Genomic DNA, 12,662 nt, shown 5'->3' with positions numbered 1-12,662 from the left:
TCTGTATGCTACTCCCTAGTGATCTTTTGTTAGTCTCATTTCATCAGTACTTCCTATTGAGTAATGTTTTGGTACACTCAATGTTTTTCAGGACCCCTTAGCTGAGAGACAGATGAAGTAGGGATGCTCACCATTACATAATGTACAAAATTGCTTATTCATAGATTTCATAGACTTTTAACAGCACTAACATCAGTGTTGTATTCTAAATAATATGTATTTTCAGACATATAACCACTTAAACCCTCAGTCAACGTAACCTTTTACCAAAATAGCCGATCTACAAGTTCACCCCCAGGATAAGGTTGCTAGGGTTCAAGTGATTAATGCAAAAATGAAGGAAGTCACGCCCCCCCCCTGCAGTAACTCAAAGGACCCCCTGTTGAAGAACCACTATAGGAAGTACTGTACAACTCGATCCACCCGCGTTGACAAAGGCATCCGTGAAGTGAAATTCCTCCTGTGCCCGCCCTGCCTGCCTCCCCTGCTAAGGCTCAGAGGAAGGAAGGAAGGAAGCAATTGAGGTCATTTGAAAGCATATCTGAGATATATTCCCTCCACGCACGGTTTTTGAATGAAGCGATGACTCATGAGGAGAAAAAAAACAAAAAAGGCGTACGATATTATATCCATAATTTTCCCTGTTTCAGCAAAAATCGAGTTTGGGGATGGGGTTTGACTGTCATTGGTGTTGTCCTGTCTCAGACCTCATCCCCCCCCCCCCCCCCCCCCCCGTTGCCCCCCACCCATCATCATGGAGCAGCTGTGACTGGTCTCCATCAGCATCACCCTCGGGGGACAGTTGGGGGTGAGTGGATGGGTGGGTGGATGGGTGGGGGAGTCCTGGAAGGGAGATGGGAATGTCTTTGTCTGGCCTGGCTGGCCGACCTGGATCACGGATGACTGGGTTGATAAAACACTGGAGGGATGGGATGTCGACAGTGCTCATTAGAGCAGTGTTTCTCAACCACTGTGCCTGGGGACCTTTGGTGTGCTCCTGAGAAGGGTCAAGTGTGCCCATTGAAACTGCTCGAAAGCCAGTATTGTATTTATCATTTTAAAAAATGATTTGAACTAGTGAAAACAGACTATCTACAAGCACACAGTGTGCTTGTAGATCTGCTGTTTTCACTACTGTTGTGCGACAGCCTTGTATGATGAAGCAGGGCTTTACTTTGCGAAGAAACGCACAAATTTGAAACTTGGAGATACAAGGTTTCTTCCCGACACTGCCGACAGTGACGATATTTACAACCCCCCTGTATTATGTTGGTGTGCCCATGGATTCTTGGGACATGAAAAGTGTGCCCATGCAGAAAAAAGGTTGAGAAACACTGCATTCGAGGATGGAAGGCCCCAGGGAGGAGCCCGTTGCTGTCATCATGGCATGGCCCGGCGTGCCCTCTTATCTCCACGCTCCTGGAGTATGAGAACAGATAAGCCTCCTTTATGCTCAGTCACCGTTCTTCTAATACACCGATGTTAGGGAGACAACGGGCGGGCTCGCTGTAAGGCCTAATGTATATATTATTTATACACAGTATATCGTTGTCGTCGAGTGGAAACTTTGTATGTCCAATACCGTTCATTTAGTATTTATCATTGTAAAAAGGATTTAAGATACTGAAAATAGCTGATCTGAGGAGTTGTGTGCTTGTAGATCTGCTGTTTTCACTAGTCTTGTGCGACAGCCTTGTGTGATAAAGCAGGACTCTACGAAAAAAAAACGTACACATTTGAGACTTGGAGATACGAGGTTTCTGCCGGACAGTGACAATATACCCCCCCCCCCCCCCCCCCAAAAAAAAAAACAGCAGATCCGGGTCTTGTGAACTTGTGGATCTGCTCTAGTTGTTTGTGAGCATGACACCGTTACAGTGTACTGTGTATTGTAAGTGTACTGTAAATGAGGCTTAAACAATTATTTATTTTCTATCAATTACACACCCCATGAAGCCTTGAATTCATGGAGATTTTCAGTTTTTGTCGCATTCCTAAGCCAATAATTTGGTAGGGCTGAGTATCATATTGACCGATGACCCGGTCATCAAATTATTGTCTTAGGAATGCGACGAAAACAACAATAGATTCTCCCTGAATTCAAGGCTTCAATGGGGTGTGTAAATATGTAATTTTTTGGGGTGAACTACTCCTTTTAATTTGTTGTTTGCATATGGATAAGCATAAATCCAAGTTATCCAACATCTTCCGTTCTCATTCTCTCATAAACACTCAATGGGGTAGGCTACAAAGTAAGGGCAGAGTTCGCTGCCCCCAATTTTGTTCACCCACCCTGCTGTGGGCTTAAAGGGGAAGACCACCCATTTTCAATATTGAAATATGTCATTAATATACCTTAGAGGAGTTGTGTGGAAGTAGAAAAAAAGTTCCCCCCTTCTGTGTTGCCTAGAATTGGAGGATTGATTTTGGGGTTTGTATTGTAAAGTACAATGTGTGATGTCATCAAGTTGTACTACAATACAAACCCCCAAATCAATCCTCCAGTTCTAGGCAACACAGAAGGGGGGTAACTTTTTTTCTATTTCCACACAAATGCTCTAAGAAGGTATATTAATGACACAGTTCAATATTGAAAATGGGTGGTCTTCCCCTTTAAGGTCTGTTAGACTGGACCTTCCACATTAAAGCTGCATGTAATCCCAGAACGGCATGCCTCTTTTGTACTGATCCCTCATTCTCCCCTTTTCCTAAGGCTTTTGTTTCATCACACTATTCTGACACAGAGGAGAGCCCAGTCTTGTTGGCTAGAAAAACAAGCCATTATCCTTGTATCTTGAGTGAAAAAAAAAACATTTATATTGATTGCTGTGATCAATGGAGACAGTGGCGCTATTGATCCTAATTTTGTCTGTCTGCATAAACCATTAAGTCTTTTATGGACTGCTTGGTTGGTTGGGCAAAGCACTTGTGTAATTACCAGCTTTGCCTTTGTTTTAAACGGTCTCTCTCTCTGTATTACCACTGCATGTCAAAGTTGCACTCACTCTTGTTTGACTGGTATATACTGCCATCTAGTGGAGGTATGGAGATATCATCTGGCGATGGGTGTGTCTGCCTGTTGATGCATAAGCCAGTGGTTCTCAAACTTTTCAAAAGGACCTCCAAATTGACACTTATCAGCCTGCAGATCCCAATTTAATGGCATTTCTATCTCTGAGACCCTAATTTATGTTGTAAAATCAATGTTGATTTAACTCTGAGAGTGTACAAATGGACCCGTCCATTTGGTTTCATGTGTTCACACCCATAAGGGTCCAATTGGTTCCTAACTATAATTTACCTGGGGGTCCCCTGGAACTCCCTCAAGGACCCCTGGGGGGTCTCCGAAACCCCACTTTGAGAACCAATGGCATAAGCTCTCTGCGTTTTGAATTAAATTCATATTCACCAACCAGGAATAGTGATGTAAACCAAACCATCCTGGTGTGATTTGCTATTTCGTCTGCTATTTATGTTCAACACACAGCACCTAGTTCTGTCAGTGACTAGAATCGAATTGAATTGACTAGAACCAATTAAAAGCAAATGTTCTCCAGCGGAGAATAAAAACAATGCATTGGCTGGCATTGGCATAAACAAGGTCTGTCAAATGAGATTATTTGGATGTTTGGGGTTAAGAAGTGGTCAGGCTGGGAACTCTACTCCCATGTGAGGTTCTCCCACACACAGGGGCGTCACAAGGGGTAGGAAAGTGGGACTGAGTTACCAGGGCCCAAGGTGGAGGGGCCCTATATAGTAACTTTAGCTATTGAAAAATAGCAGATATACAAGCTCACAGCGCGGCACCGAGTGCCGCGCTGCGAGCTTGTAGATCTGCTATTTTTGAAAAGTCGTAAAAATGTGCGCAAATCTTTGAATATGTATTCTTTAAGCGAACATTTGCAACTCAAATTTTGCTTCCGGGGAGGAGTCCCTGGAACTAAATATTTTGAGATGGGGGGTCTAGCTGTGGCCAAATACATATCATCTTGGGGGTCCTTCACATGAAAACGTTTGAGCACCACTGACATAGAAACATACGTTTCTTGCACACATTTTCACGATTTTAAAAAAATAGCAGATCTACGAGCTCGCAGCACGGCACCGCGCTGTGAGCTTGTATATCTGCTATTTTTCAATAGTTAACATTCATGGGGGGCCCGCAGTGAATCCTTGTACCCAGCCAGGGCCCAGAATTTGGTGTGACGCCCCTGCCCACACACATGAACATTTGAGACTCTGGAAGTGCAGAATGTACATCCCTTCCCCCCACTGAAATCCGAGTCTGGCTTGCAGCTGTGTTTCACTCTCAAACACTATGGATGTTTTAGGGTTCTCATCTGATCCCAGTGGCTGTCAAATGTCATTTCCCCTCGGATTTCAAACTCTTTTTGAAAAAAAACTTTTCTTTGCTTTTCTGCGACTGGGCCGACGGGAGGCGCTCGGCGCCTTCGGGTTTCTTTTTTTGTTAACTGCACCGCAAGTCTCTTTTGCATGCACCCATAGGCTTTTCCGCCAAATTCCATGGGCAGACTTGCAATTCTTCAGGAGGTCGACGACGGCATGCAGAAATCTGGAAAGCATTAAACAACCTGCTGGTGGGGAACTAGAGGAAGGAGAGAGGGAGGGAACGAGAGACGTAGAGAGGGGAAGTAAAAGAAGGAAAAAAAAAAGAAAAGGGGGGATGGGGAAGATGAGGAACAGAATCCATAATTGTTCATCAGCCGCCTTTTGCCTGGCTATGCTCCATCTCCCCTCCCACACACACGCACGCACGCACGCACGCACGCACACACACACACACACACACACACACACACACACACACACACACACACACTGGTGTAAGATTGCACACCCCACCCCCTATTCTCCCACCCCTCCAATTCTCGAACCACTCCCCAGAAGTCACCCCAACCCAGGCGGCCCCAGCATTTTCCCTTTGTGTTTGCAGACGTATTTTGCTAGTACTTTTTTTTTCTTCTTTTTTTTAATGGGTCATAAACAAACAGGCGTTTCTGCAATTTAAAGTTTTGCACTGAAGGAGAGGGAGAGGGGGTGTGGCATGTAGTTTTCTGTGTGTGTGCGTGCGTGTGCGTGTGCGTGTGTGCGCGCGCACAGACGCATGAGTTATAAGACTGTTTGTTGGCATAGAGTTGGAACGCGACTGCCATGGACAACAGCCCGAAGTGTGTGTGTGTGTGTGTGTGTGTGTGTGTGTGTGTGTGTGTGTGTGTGTGTGTGTGTGTGTGTGTGTGTGTGTGTGTGTGTGTGTGTGTGTGTGTGTGTGTGCGCGCTTGTGGCTGCGTGCGAGTGAGAACAACTGGACACGGTCCAGACATCTTTTCCCATGCTCTGACACACACACACACACACACACACACACACACACACACACACACACACACACACACACACAACCAAATGTATGCACACAGTATGCCCATCAGATCAGCGAGCATGTGTGTATTCTGTTTTCTAACAGGATAAGTGTTGGGGAGTGATATGTTTAGAAGAGAGAGAGAGAGAGAGGGGGGGGGGGGAGAGGCAGAAAGAGAGAGAGAAATCAGAAAAGGAAAGAATGAAGGACAACAGAAATGTGCTTGCATGGAAAAACAGTTACACTCAGGGACGTGCTGGCCATTGGGAAAAGCGGGAAAACTCCCGAACGGCCGGTTCATTCCCGGCCGGTCCAGGCTGGCCATTAGGCCAAAATGGCCTTCATTCCATTTTGGGGGCTGTGCGGCCAACAAAGTAAATCGTCACTGTCAGGCAGAAACCTTGTATCTCCAAGTTTCAAATGTATAATTTTCTTCGCAAAGCAAAGCCCTGCTTCATCATACAAGGCCGTTGCACAAAAGTAGTGAAAACAGCAGATCTACAAGCACACAACGCCTCGCAGCGCGAGGCGTTGTGTGCTTGTAGATCGGCTGTTTTCACTAGTTTAAATCATTTTTAAAATGATAAATACAAAACAAACGGTTTTGGACATATAAGGTTTACACCCGACAACGACGAAAAAAGAAAAAATGAGGGCCTCTCCAACTCTTTTTCCCGGGCTGAATCAGGGGCCCAGCACGTCCCTGGTTACACTAATGCCACGGAATCAAATCGGTGACTTAACTCTGTTCATTTCTGCTCAGTGTCGTGTGGTTCAACAGCTGTTTTAGTCTTCTTTCATTATCTGCTTGAGTTGTTTGTTTGTTCTGCATTATTAAATGACTAGTCAGCATGCTGAGAACATACGTATTGCCTTTGCAATAAAAAAAGCACCTCTGCCGGGCCGTCGCTCATCGTGCTTGGGTTTTTTGGTATTGATTAAACCTCGACTCGTATCGGTGGAGTAATTTCTCTTTGCCCTCTTCAAGCGGTCCCACAATGGGACCTGGTTCAGTCTCCAAAAGGTTGAAATAGCAAAACGAAACGAAAGACAATCAAACATATTATAAAAACTTTTTTTTTCTTTCTCCACCCTCCTTTATTATGTCCTCAAATGTAGGCCAAAGTATTCCTCGAGGACCCCCTTGATACAGCACAGCGGATATTGGTGTTAACAGGAGCGGGGGAATATAAACATTCCAGTACCCAATGTTGACCCCCCGACCCCTGAACCTTGGATCTGTGTGTGGATGGCAGCAGGAGACCACACACACACATATGGTCGGGGGGGGGGAGGTACGGAACGGATTGGAAGCCTCTGGGTGTCCTCACTTTAAAAGACTTCAGATGCCTGCACGGACGACTGTGAAAAATCGCCCCCTTCCCCTTCCTCTGAGCAGCAACCATTTAACCAGTGAAAAATAGCAGATATACAAGCTCACAGCGCGGCACCGAGTGCCGCGCTGCGAGCTTGTAGATCTGCTATTTTTGAGAAAAAAAAAGTCATGAAAATGTGTGCAAATCTTTTAATATATGTATTTTCAAAGCGAACGTTTGTAACTCAAATTTTGCTTCTGTGGGGGGTGGCGGGGGAACAAAATATTTTGAGATGGGGGTCCGTGTGGCCAAATACATATCATTTTGGGGGTCCTTCACATGAAAAGGTTTGAGCACCACTGACATAGTAGTCTCTCAAGAACAGACTAACTGAGCTCCAGTTCAAGTGAAAAGGACCTTTTCTTTGACGATGGCCGGCCAGATTGCTGACATAGAAACGCAGGTTTTTAAAAAAAACCTTAGAAGGATTCAAAAGACACTTATAGAATTGGGTCAAAATTCCAATTTTTCACGTTTTTTCAAAAATAGCCGATCTACAAGCTCGCAGCGCGGCACTCGGTGCCGCGCTGTGAGCTTGTATATCTGCTATTTTTCAATAGTTAAAGCATAAAATAATGATGCACAAAATGTGTACCCTGTTCTGAATGGGTTAAGAGTTTTCCCTCTTTAGGGACAACTGTTGTTTGTGCAGGTAACTCACATTCTTCTCAGATGGAAAAGTTGCTCCTAGGGAAGAATCGGCCTTCTCTCTCAGTCCCTCTTCTCCAGTCAATTGTGCAACCGGCAGTTTCCTTCATAAATCTGGAGATTGTGTCATAACTTCTTTTGGGCTCTGCCCAAACTTACCGTCTTTAAAGTGTGTGTGTTTTTTTTTTTCTTCTTTTCCATCTAGCGCCTGCCAGGATTGCAGAATCAGCCCCGGATCACTGCAGGAGTGAAAGCAGAGAACCAACAGACGTTCCCTCTTTTTACTATGAATGAACAAACTGCGGGACGTAGTCACTACTCTTTGCTCCGTTTTAGATGGCATTGTATTCAATGAAAACAAGGCAATCTGCACATATATATACATCCAGGAGGATTTTTGTTTTTTAATTCAGCACCACCGCGATCCGCCTGCGTGCGTGCACAGCCCTTCAAAATTTGAATTTGCAGACGACTCATTTTTGCCACACAATCAGAGAAACAATGATTCATCGCCTCGATTTTTCCATTCTCTTTCCCTCTCTGTCTGTGTAATGCCTGCCCTTGCCCTGTCTTACTCAGCTGACGAGAAGAGCAGTTACTGCAGCCATGTGTGATCCCAGGAGGTCTGGCCTGGCCTGCACTGAGCCATGACCACATACTGTAGAAGAAGGGGGCCGGGAAGCTGGAAGCGCCTCTGCCTGCTTCTGCCAGAGGAGAGGCTCTGCTCCTCCCCTTCCATGGACTGGATGTCACGGAAGAACAGAGCAAAGGTAAAGAAGAGAAGAACCCACGTCCATATATACCGGCGCTTCTCTAACTTTTCCATGTCGAGGACCCCCAAATTGGCACTTACTAGCCCAGCGTTTCTCAGACTTTCAAATTTCAAGGTCTTCCCTTAACTCTGACAGTGTACAAATGGAACCAAATGAACCCCTTAGGGTTAATTTGTAACCATGGGTTCATTTGGTTCCATGTGTACACTGTCAGAGTTACAGACTTGTATGGGTCGATTTAGACCCCCTTAATTAGAGGAACCCACAGAGTCTCTGGAATCCACTTTGAGAAACACTGTACTAGCCCACGGACCCCATTTGAAAAGATATGCCAGGGACCCCCATAAGAGAAGATTTTTACAGCTCTAGCAGTGATTCCCAACCATTTTTTTAACTTCAAGGGCCCCCAGTTTGACATGCATTTTAGGCTATGGAGACCCATTTAATGGTATTTTAATCTCTGAGAACCCAATCTATTAATGTAAACTCAAAGTTAATTTGGGTCCATTTGGTTCCATTTGTACACTCTCGGAGTTACATACCCATATGTAACTCCAAACCAAATGGTCCCTCCATTTGGTTCCTAACTATCATTTAGCTGGGGACCCCCTGGAATTCCTTCAAGGACCCCTGGGGGTCCCCGGACCCCACTTTGAGAACCAATGATATAAATATACAATTGAGTTCTATTAGATTTGTAAACATACCTCTCAAACGAACTAATCCTCTCATCGTTGCTTGGTGTGAACCATATCCACAAGATGGAAAACTAAGAGATTCATCTGGGAGCTAATCTGGAGGTGAGGTGGTATTGGTGGTATTGATATAACCAATATTTTACTTTCTTTCTGGTTATTGTGTACATATGTCAGTCATACCACCTAACGTAATCATGCCAGGGAAGTGTCGACACATAGGGAATTGCGTTGTTAGGCTCTGACTTTTTGCCTGTGGAGCATGGGGGAATGCTTGTTTATATTCAGACATTATGAATTCAAAATGTTCAAGTAAATCAATCGCATTTGTTCCGTATGAGCAACTAAGCAACCTTTTCCAGGCACTTGATCCTCATTCTTCCTGGCTGCAGTCATAACTGTTTGTTTTCCCACATCGCGCGTTTGGTCCAAACGGTCCAGTAGGTGTACATCATAGACCACATGAGAATATGTCCATATATGGGCTTTCCCCATAGACCACATGAGACTGACACAATATGTCATGCATTCCCAGATGATGCCCTGTTAGGGCAACCACACTAATACAATCCCTTTTATGCCCATATATGGAGATCCCTGATGTCATCAACATTAAGCCTCATGTGGTCTATGGCGCCAGACATCTGTGATGTCAGATGGCCATATATGGACATATTGTGTCAGTCTCATGTGGTCTATGATGTCAGACATCTATGAGGTGTGACAGACAGACAGAGTTTGCAAGTTTTCATACTAAGTTTACCAGTAAGACGCCTAAGGGTGAAAGGCGACCTCACCCTAAAGGGAGGTCGCGCCATCTGTCTTGGCCATGAATCCCTTTTATGTCCATATATGGAGATCCCTGCTCCGAGTATCTGACATCACAGAATCCCTTTTATGCCCAATTGCCCATATATAGAGATCCCTGGTCTGAGTATCTGACATCACTGTGATGTCACCTGTGATGTCACAGTGATGTGTCAGGGGAGCCACAGTGTCAGGCGTTACAGGCAGACAGAGATACGGTCAAGCTGTGACGTTTCACATACTAAACTGCGACCTACGGTCGCAATCAGACAGGTCACCATCAAACCTGGAGCTCCATATATGGGGCTGACTGGATCATCACTGACAATATATCCATATATGGAGCTGACCAACACCGACATCATCAACTCTACGTCACCAATACATCCACATCTGATATCTCGTCTCCAAGGCAAAATATATCTGACTCGTTCTGACATCACCATGATGACTCCACCAGCTCGGCAGAAGGGTAAGAGACCAATCTCTCCTTGTAGCACAGATTAAACCAACGCTCCTCAGGACCTCCAACAGGACTCTCAGCACGAGAGACAGGACACAGGACACTGGACGACAACAGGACACAGGACATGAACCAGACCTCTTCAGGAGTCTACTTTCACAACCATACATAGACCTTCAGACACACAGCAAACGATGGTGAAAAAGAAGCGCATCCGCGCGATAGCGGAGATGGCCGCCAAGGTGCGGGCGTATCGCGAGCTGAAGAACAAGACGCGGGACTCCCAGAAGTACGCCCTGGACTACGACACCATGAGACGTCCTCTCACGGGGAAGATGCTTCCTGTGATGGCCTGGGAGGATGTGCGGCGGGAGAACCGCCTCTTCTCGCTTCTCGCAGGTCTTAGGCTCTTTGGAGTGGGTCGCCTCTTCACGCGCAAGTCCTGGCTGGCAGACCACGCGGAGCCCAGCTACTGGAAGATCACCAGAGTCAAGGTGGACTACACTGCGGAGAACATGGACCATGGCAGAGCATGGGGAATCCTCACCTATAAAGGAAAACGGGAGGGCGAGGTCAAAGAGGTGGACAAGGTCATGTACCACGACTGGCGCCTGGTGCCCAAACACGAGGAGCAGCGACTCGCCGACTTTGAGCCCCTCCCTGAGCCGCCCGTGCGCTACGTCCCCTACCCTCCCCTGCTCCGCGTCATGCTGCTGGCCATGGTGCCGCACCGAGGCGCCAGCGGGGCCGGGCCCCCCGAGGAGCCCGCCCTGCCGCTAAGGAGGGGCGTCCTGCTCAGCAAAGAATATTTCCAAAGACAGGAGGAGCAAGAGAGGCAGGAGGAGGGAACCGCCGTGTGACGGGAGCAGCAAAACGTCCGTGTTGTTTTCATGTCAAGGACCCCCAAAATGGCTGCCAACCGCCCCCTCCCCCCTGTCCTTCAGGGGTTGAGAAACCGTTATTAGAACACGAAGGGTTCCCGAAAGGTTCCCAGTTCGAATCCGGGCTCCCCCTGAGTTAATGTTAATGTTAATAGTCCTTGAGCAAGACTCTGAACCCCTAATTGCTCCCTGAGTAGGTTGGTGCCTTGCATGGTTTCCCCCGCCACTGGTGTATGAATGTGTGTGTGAATGGGTGAATGTAATGCACAATCTATGTAAAGCGCCTTGGATAAAAGCGCTATATAAATGCACCATTTATCATTTACCCTTATACCCTATATTGTATTCAAAGGTTTGCGCACATTTTGTCACACTTGCAAATTAATTCCATCCTTGTCCCTTTTGTACCCATATATGGAGATCCCTGATGTCATCAATATTAAGATCATGTCTTGGAATGCCCATATGTGGACATACTGTGTCAGTCTCATGTGGTCTATGACATCGGACATGATTTCAGTCATCTCCATGTTTGGTAATATTTCTGCCTTTTCCCATTCAAGTCAATGGAGTCAAGTACAGTACTGTAGTCTGGTTGCCCTGTTAGTGCAACTACTCTAAATAACTTATTGTAAGCAACCAGGTCTATGAAAACAAGCCCAAAAGAAGTCTAGGCTACATTAGCACTTTAAACCTACAGTATATGCATCTAATATTTGAAAATAGCAGATCTACGTACAAGCTCACAATTTGTCGCACCGCCCAAAAAAGTGAACAAATCCTGGAACAGGGGTTACAAAACACTTTAAGGTGGAGTGGTCCGTGGACAAATGCATTAATTTGGGGGTCTTTGATTTGAAAATAACCACTGGTTTAAACAACATTAGGAAACAAACCCAAGTAATCAACTACATTTTAGAAACGAGACAAAAAAAAAAACACAACTACCAATATTTACAAGCAAATCTATAGAAAAACAAGCCCAAAGTCGCTTATAATCGGGCATACTACTTTCCGTCATTTGTAACTCTTGATTGCTTACTAAATGGATAATAATAATAATGCACATTTTATATTACAATATAGTTCACCTTGCACCCTGATGTAGGTTCCTCCCAAACACAACCATTCTTAAATAAACAATTAATACACTAGAACCGAGTGCCTTTCGTTGTCTTTGAATATTCAGTTTGTTGCAAATGGTGTGGGCCCTATGACGATTAAATAATCTTTAATTGATAAAAGTACCGTGTGACCTTCAGTCCTTCAGCTGTCCTCAATCACCACGCCTCAAGTCAAGAAGAAATAAAGAGACCTTTGAATGAAGCTTATTGCTGGGGGATCAACCTAAAATCAGTGGGCCTCGCCCTAGAGCACCATTATACTGTCAATGTCGGGCAGAAACCTCTTATCTCCAAGTTTCAAGTTTGTACGTTTTTTTCACCAAGTAAAGCCCTGCTGCATCATACAAGGCTGTCGCACAAAAGTAGTGAAAACAGCCGATCTACAAGCACACAACGCCTCGCACCGCGAGGCGTTGTGTGCTTGTAGATCTGCTATTTTCACTAGTTTAGTTCATTTTTAAGATGATAAATACAAAACGAACGGTCTTGGACATGGGGAAATCTCGCTTTTTCGA

General features: G+C 45.5%; 1 protein-coding gene across 1 annotated transcript; it reads left to right on the top strand.

The window, feature by feature from the left end:
• Positions 1 to 10,336: 10,336 nt before the first annotated feature.
• LOC308283499 (small ribosomal subunit protein mS34-like) lies at positions 10,337 to 11,002 on the top strand (the record flags this gene model as incomplete). Its single annotated transcript, XM_080723940.1, has 1 exon — positions 10,337 to 11,002. The coding sequence occupies one exon, from the start codon at positions 10,337 to 10,339 to the stop codon at positions 11,000 to 11,002; it is 666 nt and encodes a 221-aa protein (XP_080580066.1).
• Between the last annotated feature and the right edge of the window lie 1,660 nt (positions 11,003 to 12,662).

Source organism: Nannobrachium achirus, assembly GCF_963921795.1.
Source record: "Nannobrachium achirus genome assembly, chromosome: 4".
Taxonomy (NCBI): Eukaryota; Metazoa; Chordata; class Actinopteri; order Myctophiformes; family Myctophidae; genus Nannobrachium; species Nannobrachium achirus.
This window is presented reverse-complemented; position numbering and strand designations above follow the sequence as displayed.